The sequence below is a fragment of the Pholcus phalangioides genome, unplaced genomic scaffold, assembly GCF_987345545.1.
Source record: "Pholcus phalangioides strain wild (caught in Gottingen) unplaced genomic scaffold, Ppha-v1.0 ptg000015l_1, whole genome shotgun sequence".
In the NCBI taxonomy this organism is placed as follows: Eukaryota; Metazoa; Arthropoda; class Arachnida; order Araneae; family Pholcidae; genus Pholcus; species Pholcus phalangioides.
This window is the reverse complement of record NW_028301608.1, coordinates 32,662,769-32,682,940: the sequence shown is the minus strand read 5'-3', so window position 1 is coordinate 32,682,940 and position 20,172 is coordinate 32,662,769. Positions and strand designations below refer to the sequence as shown.

General features: G+C 35.4%; 1 protein-coding gene across 1 annotated transcript in view; it reads left to right on the top strand.

The window, feature by feature from the left end:
• LOC149075841 (protein unc-13 homolog 4B-like) overlaps positions 1-20,172 on the top strand; it is a 38,838-nt gene that overhangs the window by 3,451 nt on the left and 15,215 nt on the right. Inside the window, exons 2-15 of the mRNA XM_089243359.1 lie at positions 455-540; positions 3,309-3,482; positions 3,637-3,709; positions 4,237-4,342; positions 6,372-6,416; positions 6,806-6,853; positions 7,830-7,871; positions 10,525-10,594; positions 12,226-12,423; positions 12,564-12,673; positions 14,648-14,899; positions 17,344-17,404; positions 18,380-18,436; positions 19,852-19,946. Coding sequence (XP_089099485.1) covers positions 463-540; positions 3,309-3,482; positions 3,637-3,709; positions 4,237-4,342; positions 6,372-6,416; positions 6,806-6,853; positions 7,830-7,871; positions 10,525-10,594; positions 12,226-12,423; positions 12,564-12,673; positions 14,648-14,899; positions 17,344-17,404; positions 18,380-18,436; positions 19,852-19,946 — 1,409 coding nt within the window. The 5' untranslated portion in view covers positions 455-462. The remainder of the gene's footprint in view (positions 1-454; positions 541-3,308; positions 3,483-3,636; positions 3,710-4,236; positions 4,343-6,371; positions 6,417-6,805; positions 6,854-7,829; positions 7,872-10,524; positions 10,595-12,225; positions 12,424-12,563; positions 12,674-14,647; positions 14,900-17,343; positions 17,405-18,379; positions 18,437-19,851; positions 19,947-20,172) is intronic.

Genomic DNA, 20,172 nt, shown 5'->3' with positions numbered 1-20,172 from the left:
CTTTGGATAATGCCACAATGACCTATTCGTGATGACTAGACACTATAAAGGCCAAATTTCAAATTTAACGAGGATTTAATTTCGTTCACTCCTTGATTTCACGGAACTTATTGTTTTGGAAGTAATCTGTAGAAATCAAAAAAAAAGATGACCATTCTTTTCCACTTAATTAATCCCATCGTGAATATGGCTTGAGTTTTGAGTGTGCTTTTCAAAGTATTATCAAGTAATTTTATCCATAAGTATTTTTGGATATCCATGCTTAATGTGAATTCATGTAATGTTTGTGATGATGTGATTATCTTGTGTACCGCTACTTGAATTATCGCACGTCACGTTGAATCTAATTAAAATTATACTTCGAGGATAATTATCCACGGACTCTACGTCCGAAAATCATTTCAAATGAAACGTTACTCGAAGTTTCAAATGTTCTAATTTTTCTTTTGAACAGTCAGTCGTATGATGGCATCAACATCGAATAGCCCCGGGCACAGCGGTTCTGCGATCGATGAACAAGATGACTCCAATGAGTCCGATGTAAGTCACTTTTTAATCATACACCGAAAAAGGGAAATCATTCATCATTTTGGTGGGTTGGGCTTTGGCATCTTACTGCCGTGTCTGAAAAATAAACTTTTGCAACAATCTAAGTTAATGTGTGTTTGTTTTTATCAATGAGGCCTAATACAGGCTGTCCCAAATCGTTTGCATAGCGGATATCTTTGCAACCGTCGACTTAAAAAACGTACTTCTTCAATTATAAGAAGCTTTTAAATCACTTGTGGTTGCTTAAAATATCTTAAAGTTTCCAATTGGTGGTCTTGCACATAAAAAAATGAAAAATTAACTTTTCATGTAGGCGCTGTGTGCTAAAACTTCTAATTATAGTAAAATGTAAATGCGGTTGCGAGAAATTACTTAAGGAAAAGTTTTTTTAAATGCAATATTAACTTTAGGTATTTGACTTTGGAGTTTTTAGCATTTATCGCTAATGATTGAGAGCGTGATTCACAAATTGCGAACGCAAATAAAATTTGAAGTTGTAATGCAAAATTCTTTAATTGTCAAAAAAGTGGAAATTTATTATGAATAAAAAAATAAAAATGGTTGAGTTCATTCTGTGTGTTTGCAGTCCTTAATAATGGCAACTTTCGGGCCAATGAAAACTTGCTAACACAGTGACAAGTTTTCGAAACATAGTGATTTTATATATTCAATATCTCGATACATAAACGTTGCAAAATAGGAAATTTTTTGCAAATATTTTTCAGAGCGGGATCCGCATCTCAAAAATCAAACTTTTAGCACGCGTGGCCTGTATAAAAAATTATTTATTTATTTTTGTGTGTAGACAACCCCTCAAACAAACTGAGATTTTATGTAACTTAACTAAAACATTTTGTAATTGAAAATATGTTTCTAAAGTAAACGTTTGCAGAGATATCCGTTGTGCAAACAATTTGGGACTGCCCGTATAATAATGTTCGCTGATAGTACATAAATCGACTGAGTGTTAATCTTTGTTCATACAGTTAAAGAGTAGATGAAACACGTAATCGATAATATGTGTATTTTAATGTGTAACAATTCTTGATATTTATCGACCCGGTTGATTTGCATCCAAAGCCGTCCTTACTTAACGCGTTGCCCGGTGTGAAAATATGGATGGGCTTCTCAGCAATTTCGGGACGGGGGAACATTTTTGGAGATTCTATAATTTTAGGTAATCTGTTGAAGAAGGTCGTTATCCAAAAAATTATTAAATTACTGTGTTGCAGAATATGCAGGAATGCTGAAAAATATCCACATAAAAAGTTATGACACACAAGTAAAGTAACACAAAAATAAATGAAAATTTCGAAGATTCTAAACTGAAGAAAAATGTAAATTCATGGAAGAAATTAGTACAAAACTAATGAAAATTTTTAATTGGAGAATCAAAGATACGAAAAAAAAAAGAGATAATTACACAAATTCCTTAATAGTTGAAAAAAGTAGTTTTTCAACATTTATAAAAATTTGGAATATATTAAAATTCAGAATTGACAAAAAAAACTCAAAATTAATGAAATAAATAATCGGAAATCAATGAAAGAAATAGTTCAAAATTACTGGAGCCTTTAGGTAAACCCATTAAGATCCCACCGGCCAGGGCCACAACTGGAAACAAAAACGAACAAAGAATGATCATTGAAGTGCCCCGTGGCACATTTACGTGCCACTTAAATGAGCCACGACACACTCACAGACATAGGTGGAGATAGACATGGAAGTCTGGGGGGGGGGTGCACGGTCAATGCATATGTACATACGTATATGCATTATGCATTAGATCAGTCGACTCCACCTTTGACGCTGGGGTACTCCTTCCCGTATTTTCGCCCATGTTCACAGATCATTTCAGTGGCCCTTGGCACATTCACATGTCACTTATGTGCCAAACGGCACATTTATAAATCACTTAATCAAGTGGCTCTTGACAAGTTTTCAAATCAATGAAGTGGCCCGCACTCTCCTAAAAGTTGAACATCCTTTGCTGTATACCAAGGGTGCTCAAACCTTTGAAGAGTGCGGGCGAATTCAATAGTTTGAAAACTTATCGCGAGCCATTTGAGTGATGTGTAAATGTGCCGTGAGTCACTTAAGTTCTCTGGAACTGTACCGCAAATCATTCAAGTGATGTGGAACTGTGCACCATTTAGTTCATCTTCGGAAATGTCCAGATGGTCACGTAAGTGACCTCGAGCTGTGTGTGTGTGTCTACAGTGGGTCACTAAAGTGATCTGAAAATGTGCCATGTGCTACTGTAGGGATATGTAGAAATATTACTTTACCCCAAACACCAACTCTGTCGATATCGCTATATTGCAATTTGCTGTCATTAATGAGTTGAGTTGGAAATGAAGGCGTCATCTATCGGTGGTTGTCTCAAGCTCATTAGGAAAAAATATCTTATCTATATTATCCCCAGGGTTAGAACCTGTGACGTGACGGCAATTTTCACTTTGGTGGACGAGTATCTTACGTCCTAAAGCCCTCAGCAGGTATAGAGGACGACATTGACCATTCAAGTAAACTCAAGTCAGGGCATCTTACCGCCAATCCACTCGGGCGCAGTGAGGCAGATAAATTTGCCACTTGGCTCACTTCTACAAAATTACGTTTGGGAACGCGGGTAACATCAGATGACTCCGAGGGCCACAATTGGCCCGCGGGTAATGGGTTGAGCATGTATGCTGTATATTATACTCAATGTGCTTCTTAGATGTTGATGGAAACGTTCCTTATGGCTTTTCTCTTCGTAGCCGAGTATGTCCATCTTCAGGAGCGCGATCCTCGTGGCTCATAATTACTTTGGTCAACCAGCCCATCCATTTACGGCACCAGCCGGACAGGTTCGAGGGTACGTCATCAACCTATGCAGTACCATACCTTACAGGACAAAGCTAGCAATCGAAAACGAGCTTCTCTCGAAAAGGGTCAGTTCCAACTTCTTTCATTGCTGACATTCACTGAACCATGAGTACTGACTTGTTTTCAGTGCATCTTACACAGGGCCTTCGTGTGAATATGGATGTTTAATATATTGCCTCTGAATGCGCGCTTAGTGTTGGTGTTTTCTTCCATTTCAAGGAAAACCGAAGATCGGGAATGCTGGTGAAAGGGAGAGTTAAGCATGTACATGTCGAGGAAAATTATCATAAAAGTGAGTTTAATTTTTTTTTTTTTTTTTTTTTTTTTGTCCCTCGAATCAAATATTAATTTGTATTTTTTCTACTATAATTCTACGACAAACGGTTGATGAGATAAAGGTCGAATTACTTACAGGACATCCTGTATATAAAAACACACATATTTTTTATTTATTCGCACAAATACAAAATCAGAGACTAAGACAAGAGAACCTTTTGTGGTTATACACAGATTGGATCTATTTTTCTCCTAACAAGTATTTTTGGGAGGTTCTCAACCAACCGCAGAGAGTAAAATTCTCCTCTATTTTTCCTGATAATTTCTCGTATTTAAATTGAATTTTTAATTTAACCCTGGAATGGGTACTCTTTTTTTGGACACTTTTGATGAAACACCAAGTATTTTCTGAAACGTGTGTTGGAATGTACGTAGATTACGTATTGCGTAATTACGTTATTATTGTGTATGTAGAACGTATGTTGATTTTGGATGAATCGAAGATGGCGTATCTACTGTAGATTCATTGTTGTTTGTTTTCAGAATTCAGATACGTATTTTGTCGTATCGCGATCGGAAATGACGTCACCTTCATGACGGAGCTCAACAGAAGAACAGATAAAAAATGGAGAAAGAATTATTTCCAGTTGTAAGCCAAGTTTCTCGTTAATTCGTTATTAGGGTTACCACATTCCAGGACTTCGAAATGAGGACGCATGCTCGCACATCCTTGTCAACGTCACTTACTAGTCTTTAAAACACACGGGGCGCTACTAGCCAACAAAGAACAGTAGTCATTATTATTCCCCCAACCGAATCAACCAATTTAATGCATGTAACATTTGCAGCATTTTTCTTCAGGGTATGCTTTTTGATGTAGGGTATTGAAAAATCGTGCATTGAGAGTGTTGTTCGACCCATTTTCTCCATTTCTGAAGGGGAGAATACCTTTGCTCTTTACGCAATACCATGTATTGGGAGGGGTTACTCAGGGCCCCTTCTTCCTGTCTGGAAATACCAACGTATCAATTTACATTCTTTTCAAACCCATATCTGCTTAGAAGCAACTTGGCATACGGGTCAATGAGAGTTCATATTGTTCGTACACTGCCTTCGTTCACCGTTAAACTTCGCAAACTCCAACTCCTTTTTGCCACTACAAAAACAAATATATAATAAGACCATGCTGCTCCTCTTTACTCGCAAACATTCCGCAAACGCAGATAAAGAAACAACCGATTGCCGGCCAGACGATACTGTTGGCCGACCGCTAGAACATATCATGTGATTCCGAGCGACTACCTAGGACCCGTCTATTCGCCAGTAGGTGTTGCCTTCCTTACCTTCGCTCTAACTTCTAGACAAAAATGTCGCTCATTAAAAATAAACCAAATTATAACCGCTGTTCCGTTTTCATTTGATCCACCCTTATATATTCTTAGTATAGTGAACTCTCTGAAAGTCGCCATATTTTACGATGATTTGTTGTTCTGCGATGGGTTGATCACGTGATTCGAAAGTCGTGTGATTCGCGTGAAACAGCATATCGGAAGGTATTTTATTTTGGTTTCACTTAACTATCCATTCGGATTCGACTCTAAATTTTTGAACTTAAATACACCCCAAGTGTGCTCGATAGTTATGTTCAATTTAATATTAAGTAGGTATTGATCGACTCCATTTTATTTTCCTTCCCTCCTTTCATGTTGTAAGATTATTATCATCATACTAATTCAAGTTAGAAAATATGTCAAACGAAGTCGCATATGAGTACTCTTCTTTTGATGATTGATACATGTAGATGGTATATTGTGACCTTTTGCGGCTTTATGTCGAGGTGGAAACGACATCAGGAAAAAACGATACTTCATTGCTATAACAGCCTCTCACGATAACAGGACACACGTGTAATATAGAAACCCCTGAAAAAATAGACTAAGAGTAGATGGTATCGCGTCATATAGAATTTTTTTTTGTGTCATACAGGGTACATTGCTAACACCTCGCACCAAAATTAACGGTCAACCGTGGATCCTAGAGACATACTTCCAGTTAGAAAAAGTATTCAAATAACGTGTGGATATTTTACCAGATACGCCATTCATATTGCAAGGGGATGCATAGATATTAACTTTTTAAACGGACACCCTGTGCTCGAAAACCCAATTAGAAATTTGTTGCCCTGTCTCTATCGACGTCAAAAAAAAAATCATGTTTCCATGCAATATTCGCTGAGATATTTGAATTCCAAAATTTGAAGAAAGATGGGAAAGACTAGCATGAGAATAAGGGAAAGAAGCGTCGTCCGTTAGTTTTTGCTGTCCTTTCCCAAGTTTCCTCCAATTTTGAATTCAAATATATCAGCGAATATTCCACTTAGAAACGTGATTTTCTTTTTTTTTGGCAGCGTAAGGAGAGACGGTTTTTTTAGCACAGGGTCTCCGTATAAAAAGTTGGTTTTTTCATAAGTATACAATCCCTTGAAATATGAATGACGTATCTAAGGACTACACGTTGCTTTGATATTTTTTCTAATTAAGAGGTATGCTTCTAGGATCAACAGTTCGCCAATAATTTTCGGTGCGAGATTTTCGCTACGCAACCTGTATATTTTCATAAGCCTTTTCTTCAAAATATTATGTATTCTCCTTAGTTAAACAGAGTCCCTTTTTTTTCAGGAAAGTGCAAGAGTATGCAAAAGACTCCATCCATTTCCAAGTATGGTATGTGATTTTACTCGCATAAAAGCAGGTAATTTTAAAGGAAGGTTCACAAAACGCTATGAGAAAACATTTGAACTTGAAATCGGATGAAGATTATTAACTACCCATTCAGTTACCTTCTTTTTTTTATAAAAAATGTTAATAAATCGAATATTTATTCGATGGTAATGATCCATATTACATATCCAATCGATAATTATTCCGACTGCTAAATTTCAAGTACAAAAAGACGCAACTGAAATATTTTACATAGGTTACAAAATAAACGACAAAAGTTTCTATTGGGTATAGTGATCCTCTGATGTGGTTTCCAATTTTGCATTTGTGTTTGTATCAGAATTAAAAGTCCTAAATAAATAATTATTTTTCATTATTTTATCGTTCCATAGGCTGACGAAAGACGCGACCTACGATCCGTCCACGTTCGACCAGAATCGGTAAAATTTTACAAATCTTACTTGTGTTTATACTTACTAGGGCCCGGATTATATGCGATAAAACGAGTGGCAAAAACGCTGAAATATGCACTAAAACACTAAAAATGAAAATTAATCTACTCTTGAAAACGCCGAGATGTGCCAGGAAATCAAAATTATGTGCAATAAATGAGAATAAATCTATCTGATAATGTCGAAGTATGTTAAATGAAAAAAATATGGAGACCTGAAAGCGCCGGAAATGGGAAAAAAATCATAAAAATAGTGAAAATATGCATTTAAAAATACCGAAATATATATAAAATGAAAAAAATATGTATTTGAAAATTTTAAAGTTTCCTCTAAAGAAGAAAAATATGTGCAAAAATGGAAAAAGTGTGGAATGAAAATGCGGAAATATTATCTAAAAAACAAAAATATGCTCTAAAATTAAAAACCAAATGCAGAAAAACTTAAAAAAATATATTTAAAAAGCTTATTAAAAGCACTGAAGTATGGCTTAGGAGAAAATAAAAATATGTGATAAAACTGATAAAATAAGTGCAAAAAAATGAAAACAAAACATTCACTTAGAAGTGTGAAAATATGCATTTCAAAAGGGCTAAATGTGTATGCCCTAAAATGATCGATATATCCAATGATGAAATATTTTCTCGAAAAAATTGAAGAACTGTGACTACATTTGAAGGATAAAAAGATGAAAATAATCTTGAGCGAGAAAACATCAATGCGATTAAAAGAAAAAATGCTAAAAAAATATGCACTTATTCTAAAATTTGGGTGATTTTATGCATTTATATGCACTATTTAACTGCAAAAAGTATTAAAATATGCAATTGCATATGCACTTATGCATTTTTGCATATGATCCGGGCTCTAATACTTATCTTCCTTGCACTCTCGTCAGACGTAATTTAGAATTAAGGCCTCTATTCAGTTAAGTATTTTTATTTATTTACTTTTTTTCCAATCACAGGAATCGAGGAGAAAAGAAAAGGTCGATTTGGATCGCCCTCAGGTAGCTATGTCATACGTCCGTGTTTCTCAAAGTGTGCGTCGCAGCTCATAGAGACGTCTTCAACTTCAGTCAGGGACGTCGTGCCGAACTGGATATATTGATGTCTGTGTTTAGTTATGCTTTGGAGTGGTTTTCTTTTATATGATACAAAATATCTATTAAACTATTCTTGGGAACCGCAGATGAATCATGAATTCGACAAGGTAGCCGCGGCTGATGAAAGTTTGGGAATCAATGCCATACATAATAATTTATGTAATTCATGGCCCCCACATCCTGTAGTGGGGCCCCTAAACTGGGATATCTTTTGCGGGCCCTTCGGTCGGACTTTTAACGGGTCCCCTTCTGTAGCTAATTTATAGCGTGAAAAAGCAAAAAAATGATGATAATCGTCCCGGGCCCCTGGACTATGTGGGGCCCCCACCATGATGTAATTATTGCTGCTATAGCATTTTCCAGCCATAAATATATTCTTATTGTTGCTTGCATCAACACACATTTGTTTTTGAAGAATGTAAAAAAATACATAAAAGAAATATCTCCAGGATACTACATGTAAAGCCCTCGCATATTTAGTGGTAATTTATAGCTAGATTATGCATGCTCAACCCATGACTCGCTGGCCAAATGTGGCCCTCGTGTCCCGTGATCTCAAACCAAATTTTTGCAATGAACTAAGCGGCACATTTACAGATCATTTAGATAACCCGTGACGCATTTTCAGATCACTCAAATGACCAGCGGCATAGTTCCAGAGTGCTTAAGTAATCCGTGGTGCAGTTCCACATCACTTATGTGCCCGCGGTATATTTAAAAATCCCATGAGAGTGACGTGCGGCACAGTTGCACAGCACTCAAGTTACTCGCGGCACAGTTACAGATCGCTCAAGCGGCCCATGGTACATTTTCACATGATTTAAGTGGTCTGCGGCACAGTTCCACGTGACTCTAGTGGCCCTCGGCACCTTCCCGGATCACTCAAGTGACCCACGGCATATTTATAGTTCACTTGAGTGACCGGTGACACATTTTTAGACCTTTTAAGTGGCTCACGACATATTCACAAATTACTTACAACTGCAGGCCACAGGTTTTCAAACAGTGACCTGCACTCTTGTGAATGCTGATAAACTTTTGACTAGATTTCTTCTATCAAATCACGAAATACATTCTTTAATATAGTAAACTAAAAATCGCCATATTTTATGTTTTGTTGTTCCACGATGGAATACGGGATGGGTTGATTACGTGATCCGAAAGTCGTGTAATTACGCACGGAACTGAGCATATCTAAGACCATCTTTGGTCTTTGTTATCTGTCCATTCGGATTCCTAAATTTTTAGAACCTAAAAACACCCAAGTGTGCTCGATAGTTATGTTCAATTTGATATTGACTAGGGGTATTGATAGACTCCTTTTAATTTATCTCCCGCGTTCATGTTATTGATGAAAAGTACAAAGCACACATGATTGAACGTATCATGCGTAGAGCCCGTATTATATGGAAATGCATAAGTGCATATGCAATTGCATATTTTAACACTTTTTTTATACTTAGTGCATATAAATGTATAAAATTACCGAAATTTTAGAATAAGTGCACATTTTTTTCTATTCATGGCATTGTACTATTGTGTTTGCAAGATTATTTTTATATTTCACATTCTCCTAAATTCAAAAAAATTTCTTTAGTTTTCTTCCAAGAAAGTTCACCATTGAGTATTGTTCATTTCAGGGTTTTATTAAAGTACTTTTATAAATGAATTTCGGCACGTTTAAATGTATGATTTTGCGCTTATAAATCATGTGTGTTCTTCATTTTTTGCGCGTATTTCTTAGTTTTACTGCACATTCTCTTTTCCCTGCCGTTCTTCAGTGTTTTTTAAATGCATATTTTCCATTTTTGTGTATATTTTTCTTTTTTTGTTCATATTTTTGATTTTTAGAGAAACTAAATGATTAGAAAAATTATTCTTTTTCATGTACATTTTTCATCGTATGTATAATGTAAATGCCCTTCAGGGCATATTGAAGAACTTTTAAGGTGGTTTTTTTTAATTTCGTGCATATTTCGGTGTTTTTGAATGTCCATTTCAGCATTTTTAATGCAGATTTTCACAATTTTTCTAAATTTTTTTTTTTGGCACTTTTAAATACTTTTTTTTTTGTCATACTTCGGCATCATTAGATGAATTTTTTTTTTCATTTTTCGCACGTATTTTAGATTTCAATGGCATATCTAAATGAAGATATATCTCTATTTTTAGTTCATATTTCAGCATTTCCAGTGCATATGATCCAGGCTCTAATCATGAGAACAGCCGACTCTTTTTAATTTTTAGGAGTGAAATCTTTAGGCAGAAATGTCAGAAATCGTCAGTATACTCGTATTACATCTTAAATTATATTTTCAACTTTCAGTTCTCAAAGTGCTTCTTGTATTACTGCACCAGTTTTCTCATAGGTATTCCTCGCTTGTATTACATTTCGCAGGGGAATGTCCTTATCACCGATGAACAGAAGTTTTTTTTTTTGTAGTTGGTTTACGATTTCCATTGTTTTATTCTTTCAAATTTCTACCTAACTTACAAAGATTGATCAAATTTTATTTAAATTGACATGCACTCTATACTGCCTATTTTTTCTTTTTAGAAAATTGTGTAGCAAGGAGACATGGGAAAAAAGGCCTGTTCTCGTGGGTGAATTTTCCGAGAACGTTAAGGTGAGTAGAAATGTACGGATGATACTTTGTAATCATCCATTGAGTCATGTTTGAGTTAATGAATAACGTGATCTTGAGGGGCCACCGAATCCGCAATTGAGCAGCTGTTTCGACGTTATGTGACGACGTCAAAATTTGCGCTTGCCCCCGACTGAATAAGTACCTCTATTGGTCATGTATTTTTATCTTGTTCAAGTATCAAAATCAACTAAGATATATCCAGAAGTAAAATTTTATGGGGAAAGGGTTGGATATATATAAATTTGCTCATATAAGAAAGTATTAAAAATGTGTTTTTTTTTTTTTTTATCACTATGGTTATCATTGATATGCAGGGTGCATAAGTAGCAGGGAGTATGGTATGTTACTGTTGAACCGTTGATCCTAGAAGGATACTTCCAATTGGAAAAACTTCCCAAATAACGCGTTGAAGTCAGATACGGTATTCATGTTGCAAAGGGTTGTATAGTTATTAAAATATTTAAAAAAAATAACTTTTTGTACGGACACCCTGTGTTCAAGAACCCAATTGGAAAAAATTCCTGTTTCTATTTTTGCTAACAAAAAAAAATTCCGCGCTTCCAAGTGCAATATTCGCTGAAATATTCAAATTCGAAGGAAATTTGAGGGGGGGGGACAGCGTAAAATGCGGGTAAAATGGTTTATACGCATTTAACGCTATTTTTCCCCAAATTTCGTCCGTTTTACGATATCAAATATCTCAGCAAATATAGAAACGTAGAAATGTGGAATTCTTATGTTTGGCTTCGGGAGAGCCGGAGCAACAACTTCGTAATTGGGTTTCCGAGCACAGGTTGTCCGTATAAAAAGTTAACATTTTTATTTTAATTACTATACAACCCCTTGCAACAGAAATAACGTATCTGAGTACTACGCGTTATTTGGAAACTTTTCCCTATTTGTAAGTATAACTGTAGAATCAACGGTTCGCCAGTAAAATACCATACGCCATGTTATCTATGCACCCTGTATATCATGTACATTTCAGCAAACAAATAAAATCTGCAAGTGAACATAAAATTTATACTGATAAACATATATGAAAAAGATACAATTCATTTCATGTACATAATTTACACAAATACCGTTTGAACGTGCATAAGAAACCCTCTTTTGCCAAAAACTGCATCCCAAAATAGGAGGCTTCATATACATGAATAGTTTTATAGATATATCTTTTCACAAAATTTATCCAAATTTTCAGCCTAAAAAATCAGAAAGTTCAGAATAAAGAATCAGGAGTTCTTTATGCATGTTAAAATACGGTAAATAAATGCTTACAATTCATATTCATCATGTATAAATGAAACGGTTTTCATTAATATTGTTCGAATTTTCTAGATCTATGAAGATTACAATTTTATTTTGCAAAATTATCATAGAATATTATTTATGTGGCAAATAGGAGCGTCAGTTTTTCAATAAAATATAATAACAGTCATTATAATGTTATTTCAGAATTAGAGTAAAAAATAGATGATAAATAAACAAGACGTCAAATACTATATTTTAAAAATATTGTTCAATACTAGTAAGTGGATTTTCAAGTTATTATCATTTATCATTTCATTATAATATACATTATCAATTTATTATCATGTCTTCTCCAGGATTTTCCCTCAGTTATTCAAGAATGCCAGTTTTCCTTGACATATCCACATGGTAAAAAGAAGGGTATCTCGTCTACAGGCTCCATCATCGTTGAAATCGAACTAACTGCCGAAAAGACCGAAAAGCACTACAGTGACTTCTGCCAACATATTATGATAATGAGATGGTGTTACGAAAAAACGCTCGATACAACGACGGTATGTCTTCTTTGGTGTGACATTTTTCGTTTACTCGTTCAACCATTGTTTAAGGGAATTTACTCAGTTTGGTTTCTATAAATTCATGATTGATGTCTTATATATATATATAGTGCTTTTTTTCCTCTATTTTTTTCAAGCTTTATGGACTGTGGAGAAGTTGGGCGGAGATTATTGGGAGTCAAGGTGTAACACTGATACACCAGCATGGCATCCAGCATGGTCTTGATGAGATAGAGAAAGTATTAGGGTAATATATAATGTTCTTATACTGTGATCTCTCTACAAATTGACTTTTTTTATACAAATACAAATAGAGGCCACAACAAGAAACTTCTCCAACGAGATGTCCAAAATATACATATAGGCCTATATATTTTATATATATATGCCCTTATATAACAATCATGGATGTTCATTAACCCTCTCACCTGCATTGACGGGATAACTTCTTAAAAGTCTTTTATTTTTCAGCAGTGACAAACGGGCCCAGATGTTTTGTAAAGCTGATTTCTCAGTGAGTGTAAAAACATTTTCCCTATTCCCCCTTGCTTTGCAGCTCCTGAAATTCAAAAGAAAGCCTTCTTCATAGGAAAAAATATGGTATTTTACAGGGGGATTAATGAACAGGGTAAATTCCAAGTACAGCAACCGAAAAGCAAGAGATTAAAACGAAAAAAAAAAACCAACAAGGAAAGCACAAATAACAAATATAAACCATACGCCTTCACAGGTGATAGGGATTCCAATTGTGGGGAAGGGGGTTGATCAGTGTCTCAAAGTGTGCGAGCTGGAAATATTGATTTGTGCAGCCATTAATGTGTGTGTGTGTGCTTCGAGGTGGTTCTTTTATTAGTGAAAATATCTACTAAATTACGACGTACGTACAGAGTGTTCCACAGTCGACTGACGGTTTTCGAAATGGCATAGCGAGACAACGGTGACAGATATTAAAGTCATTCTTGCTGAATATAAATGCACAAAGTCAGGAATTTCAGATGCGTCATTTATGTTGCAAGGAGATGTGTAGTTATTAAAAGGAAAAAACTAACTTCTTATAGGCACATCCGGTGCCCAGAAAACCAATGAGAATGTTGTTGTTGTTGCCCTGTTTCTCCTGATGCTAACAATAAAAAATTTTTCACGTTTGTAAGTCCAATATTCGTAGAGAAATCTGAATTCAAAAATCGTCGAAATGTTGTGGTATGAACGTTGTCCGTTAGTTCTTTGCTGTTCTTTCCCTACTTTCCTCCAATTTTTGAATTAAAATATCTCTGCGAGTATTTAGCACTTAGTAAGTTGTTTTTTTTATCATTAGGAGAGAGCGCAACAACTTTCTATTTCTGTTTTTGGGCACAGTGTGTCCGCATAAAAAGTTGATTTTTTTTATTTTATTTTAATAACTACACATCCCCTTGCACCCTAAATGGCGTATCTGAAATTCCTGACTTTGCACATTTATATCCCGCAAGAATGACTTCAATCTCTGTTATCGTTTTGTCTTGCTATTCCATTCTGAAAACCGTCAGTCGATTGTGCGACACTGTGACTAGGTAGTGTTATACTCACATGGCATATAGCGCGTTAAAATTATTTTGATAAGGAAATATTATTAACCCGTGTTTTAAGGATGATGCCATTATCCATATTTGTCTTTAATGTACTTACATCTATCAATTTTCGTGTTATAGATATTTTTGAATCAATTTTTCTTAATTTTCACTTATACGCTTATCTCACTTATGCGTCTTTCTTTATCTCGTTCCCTTGCATAAGTGAGAGATTACTGTAGATGCTAGGCTATTCTATAAATTAAACCTTGTCAGAACAATTAGATCCCAACACTCCAACCTAGAATTGTCTTTAATAACTCTTTTTACATGTGTCGCTGTCGCTTCACAAAATTTTCACTAGTATCGTCCACGTATTGTATAAAAATATTTACAAGACTTGAGAAAAAAATTGAAGTCCTGAAATGGGTAGAAAAATTCTCAATTAAATTTATTCTTCATTTTTAAGTGTTCCTTAAAAGCCGGCGATTTTTCCCATAGGAACACATGGGAAAGCCAAGATCGTTCACTAACCCCCTCAAGATTTTATTTTTGATAACCTTTATTCTTGTGAACATAATTTTTTTTAATATTAATCGTTGTAGAATTTATTTGTCAATTCTATCATTTCGATTGTTTTTTATAAAACAGTAATGCATAATTTTTTTTTTAAGTGCGTTCATTGTGACAACGGCATTGAAAGAGCAATACGAAACACGTATCAGTTACGTTATTCTTTGTAGTCTGCTGGAAAGATTGCAAATCTTGCTCACAGTGGAATCATTATTCGACGACCACGAAGAAAGGGCTTATCGCATCAGTTTGCAGAGATTCCACAAGTTCACGATCACTCAGTTACAGAATCTTCACCAGAACTTCAGCTTGGAGTCCGAGGAAGATACCGAAGAACTTGTAGAAATGCTCAGGTATAGTATACATAGGTGGGTCATTCTCACGAAATTGGACAAAAAACTAAAAAAAAGCTATAAAAAAATGCCTACAAAAATCCAAAAATTTCATAAGGACACATCTTTATTAATGAAATATAGTCAGCAATTAAGTTCAAATTCATGGTTACAAACTCATGGAGACAAAAATTAGTTTAAAATTTAACATGTCAAGGGATGGGCAAATCCAACTGGACATTTTTCCTGTTTCATCACTTAACTTAATATTTACGTTTGACAATCGTAACATATTCCATCTATTTTGGTAGCTCATTTCAACTTGCACAAGCACTGATACTCTGCACAAGTTTTTTGTGCCAATTGCATTTATATTATTATTTTTTTATTTGTTTCTCGCTACTTTTTCGTCGTTTCTGGGAGGACAACAGATTTCTGATTTGCCTTTGTTTTGCTAGAGCATGAAATGCACTCTCGGAGCAAAGTCTTTAGATGGAACATTACTGCAGCTTGATGTTGCAACCGAGAAATCTGAATTTTTTTCTTCAATTTTTATCCTCCCTAACTTAAAATCGTACCTTCCTTCTGGTTGCCTAATGCCAAAAGAAAGACATTTTTACATGTTTTCCTGCACTGATTAAAAACTGAGCATGTTGAAAATATGTACTTTTCCGAAATAGATGTCTCTAAACTGAAATACGTGATAAAGCGAAAATAATTTTTAGTTATATATTTCTTGCAAAAAAAATAGCCAGGAGAAGAACATTTAATAAAAACACTTTTTTTTTTTTGCTGAATAACTCGAATTTGCGAATTAATTTAAAATTCCAATTGATTTAAAAAGGAGGTTCAAGTGATAGCTACATTCTTCTCAACCTTTCTCAACATAAAATTTGATAGGTGGCAACTGGTATTGTCGGACTTGAACCAAATGTTTTCCAAATGTCACCAATGAAAAAGAAAACGGGAAAAATTTAATTTGGCTATAAGCTATTCATAAAAAATATTTAAAATCATGAAAAAGATGAAATATGAAAGCATTCTGGTCTCAATAATATATATATTATTGAAAAAAAGAGCTTCAAGTTAGAAATTTTACATTTTAAAAAGTGAAAAATGAACTTGGGACAAGCCAGGAGAAGCCTTGTTTTTCATCAAGAACATTTCCTTAAGAAATGAAAATATTTGTTCAAGAAAATTTTAAAATTCTATTGATGAAAAAAATCTAAAACAGAATAGGCGAGTTATCAGAAGCTATAATATAAATGGAAAGTGACAAAAAAAATCTGTATCAAATATATTTAATGTAAACTGCTGGGGACACGATTTAGGCCGATTTCGTGAGAATCGCCCATGTACATATATGGAGTAGAAATGAATTACCTTTTTGGATGAGATAGCAGAAATAATAATGATATCAACATAAGTAAACCAAAATGTTTTTCCTTCACATTATTGGGTTTACATCGTTGCTATTATTGTTTCTACCATACATGGGGCGTTTCATGAAATATCCGAATTCAAAATTCTATCATTGATTCAAAAATTAAAATTAAAATATCAGCAAAAGAGGAAAATACAAATATGATAGAAGCATTTTCGTAGATAATATACATACTACTACTCACAAACCGTGCATGCATTTCGTACACATTCCTCTACGGAATTTCTAACGAATTGGTACATGCCGGAATGTGTGTGTGTATATGTTGTGAACCTAACGTGAAGTTTATTTTTGTGCAATGCTTCTTAAGTGTAGTGTTGGCATCTGCCGTCATTTTTTTCTAACTATAGGTAAAAATAATTAATTGGTCTAATAAAGAGGAGAAAATATTATAAATTTTTTCATATTCATCAGACTTCCCAACTTTATATGGGAATCGTGTATAATCGCCGGTAAAAGTGACAATTGTAGTGAAATTTGATCAAACTTTCTTGAGATCGAGACGATTGGTGATTAACTGATCATGCATGACCACCGGTGTATCTTTTTTACACACACATAAACATATACATTTTTAACATTGCAATATATAGGAATCAATTGCAACCGAAGTGAAACGTCAAATAAATATGAAACTTGTATAAACGAAGTTTCACTGTGTATCGTACCTTCCCATTAGCGGACACTTCCCGTTAACAGACAAAAATTTTGGTCCAAATGGTGTCCGTCACCGAAAAGTTCTATTCTACACACACACAGACATACAAATTTTACTGAATTTCTTTAGAATGGAAACCCTGTAGGAATTTCGATTTTTATACATATTTCCCCCCAATTATCATTCCACGAAAACGAGGAAATATCACAGCCAATTGGTTCTTTTACTTAAGCAAAATATTCAACAAATGAATTTATTTTGCTCTTGAGTGTTTCTTGATCGTATATTTAATCACCGTATCTCAAAAACTATGATCATAATCATTTACCGATTTAAAAAAATCATTTGTTTTTTTCTGTGTAGATGCGTAGAGATCAACCTCAACAGTAAGGAGCAACTAAGACTTTGTGAAGAAACGCTTCAGGTAAATTAAGCATCCATTGTATGATCACAATCATTAGTTTCAAAAATTTTGAAAGGTTAAAATATATTTTTTAATGCATATTAGCTCAACACGTGGCCCGTGTTCCCGAATGTAGCCCTCGGAGTCGTCTAATGTGGCCCGTGATCTTAAGATGTCAGACCTCAGATCACTTGAATGACCCGTAGAATAGTTCTACATCGCTCAAGTCGCTAGCGGCACGTTTCCAGATCACTTTAGTGATGTGTAAATATGTCGTTGGTCACTAAAGTGACATGCGGCAAAGTTCCAGAGCACGTATGTAGCCAGCCGCGCATTTACAGATCACTCAAGTGGCCCGGGGGAAGCTCCACGTCAGTAAAGTGGCCACGGCATATTTACAGATCATTAAGTTACCCACGACACAGTTCTGGGGCACTTCAGTGGCCCGTGGCACAGTTCCACATCACTCAAGTGACTCGCGGTACCCTTTAGTGATCCACGCGATAATTGCAGATCACTAAAGTAACATGTGACACAGTTCCACATCACTCAAGTGACTCGCGGCACCCTTTAATGATCTACGAGATATTTGCAGATCACACTAAAGTGGCATGTAACACAGTTCCAGTTTCACTTAAGCGGCCCGAAGTGAAGTTCCACATCGCTCAAGTTACCCGCGGCACAGTTCCAGATCATACAAGCGGCCCGTGACACATTCCCAAATCACTTTAGTGACCCGATAAAACCAGATACATCCCGCTTTACATGTTTTCGCAGATTTCAAGGCGTTCACTTAAATGTCTTGCAGAATATTTACCGATCGCTTTGACTGGCACGCGGCTCAGTTCCAGAGCCTTATCCAGCCCGAGGTGCATTTACAGATCGCTTGTTTTACTGGAAAAAAAGAAGCTCTATTAAGAAGCATTTTTTTATGAACTGTGAGTTTTATTACATCACGGTTTTAAAATGTTCCCAATTTTCTGATTCAAAAACTAGACGGAAGCACATGCCTGGTTCTCGAAAGTCATAGAAGAGAGTCACGAACACCTGGAAGTGAGTAAAGAATATTCATATACAATTATAGCAGTGGTTTTATACTGGTGGGTCGTGTGATCCTTGTGGCCTGGAATATTCTGGGGGAGGGGGTGGGGGTACGAGGGGAAAATCAAGTAAAAGAGGAGTCATGGGAGATGAGTGAGAGAGCTCTACAGAGACCTGTGAAATAACAAAGAAGTGGAAGCCTTTCACAGTGAAATTTGATGGGGGGGAAAATGTGGCACTTTTTTTTACAATCCTGTAGAACATACATGCTCAACCCGTGGACCAAATGTGTCCTTCGGAGTCACCTGATGAGTCAAGCCCGCGACTTCAATCTTAATTTGTTAAGGTTGAACTAAGCAGCACATAACCAGGTTCCATAGTGGCAAATTTACAGAGCACTCAAGTGATCCCACATATTATTTATATATCTTATTATGTACCAATTATTATTTATGTATATCAATATTATGTATATCAATATTATGTATATCAATATTATGTATATCAATATTATGTATATCAATTTTTATTTCCATAAAGTTTAAATTTTTCGTTGTAAGAGATTTCGACATCCTACTACGGTACATTCCGTCTCATTTTTTATTTGTCCACGTCAAATGTGGCTGTATATTAATTTCAAAATATGCAGCGATGATTCCATTCGTTTTATTTTACAGGTGAACGTTGGTCCTCAGACGCACAGTACTTGCAATTAGAGAAAGTATCGAAATAACGTGTAGAGCACCCATACGTCATTCATGTTGCAAGGAGTTGTATAGTTATTTTAAAAAAAATTAATTTCTTATGCGCACACCCTGTCCTTAAAAACCCTAAGGAAGTTGTTGCCCTCATCTCCCAGACCAACAAAAACAATTCCATGTTTCTAAGTTATTGAGGACAGTGTGTCGGTATAATACCCGAGTGGCGTGGTGGTAAGATGCTCGTCTACCACCATGAAGGTTTGTGTCACGGTCCTGGGTTCGAACCCGAGGGAGGATATAGATAACACATTTTTTCCCTAACGGACTTGGCGCGATCACCAGTAAACAGCGCATTGATTTGCAACCCATCTCATTAATAGCAGTAAATTGCAATATAGCCAGAGTTGGTGCTTGGTGAAGTAGTGTGTCCGTATGGAAAAAAAAAAGTTTTATATTTTAGTAACTATACAGCCTTTGCGAAATTAATAACGTATCTGAGTTCTACACATTATGTGGATGTTTTTCCTAATTGGAGGTATGCCTCTAGGATCAGCTATTCGTCAGTAAAATGCAGGGGAAATTTAAAAATAACAAAAAGGGGGCGGGGAATTATGGAATCACCCTGTATATCGCATAAAAGAATATGAATCTCGAATGAATGAAAATGCTTGGTAGAAAATTCGTGTAATTGAAATCAGTTGCATTTTACGTATTTATTATTTGCAGCAAAAACATCCTCTGGAGCAGAGATTAGATTATCTGAGAGAGATTCTAGTCAAGTTTGTCAAAAACCAGATTTATCTCGATGATGCATTCTCACGGTGAGTTTCACTTTCAATATGTCTGTGGTCCATCCATGCACAGTGAAACCTGTACGAAACGGGAGGTCAAGTGACTGAAACCGACGATATTTTGATTCCGTTTTGAACAGGTTTCCTTCTCATACAGTGTCGGTCTTAGACAGGTATCATTAGACAGATAGTTAAGCTACGTCCGTCTCATTATGCAGCTTTCACTGAATAATGCTCCATATATTCATAGCCTATA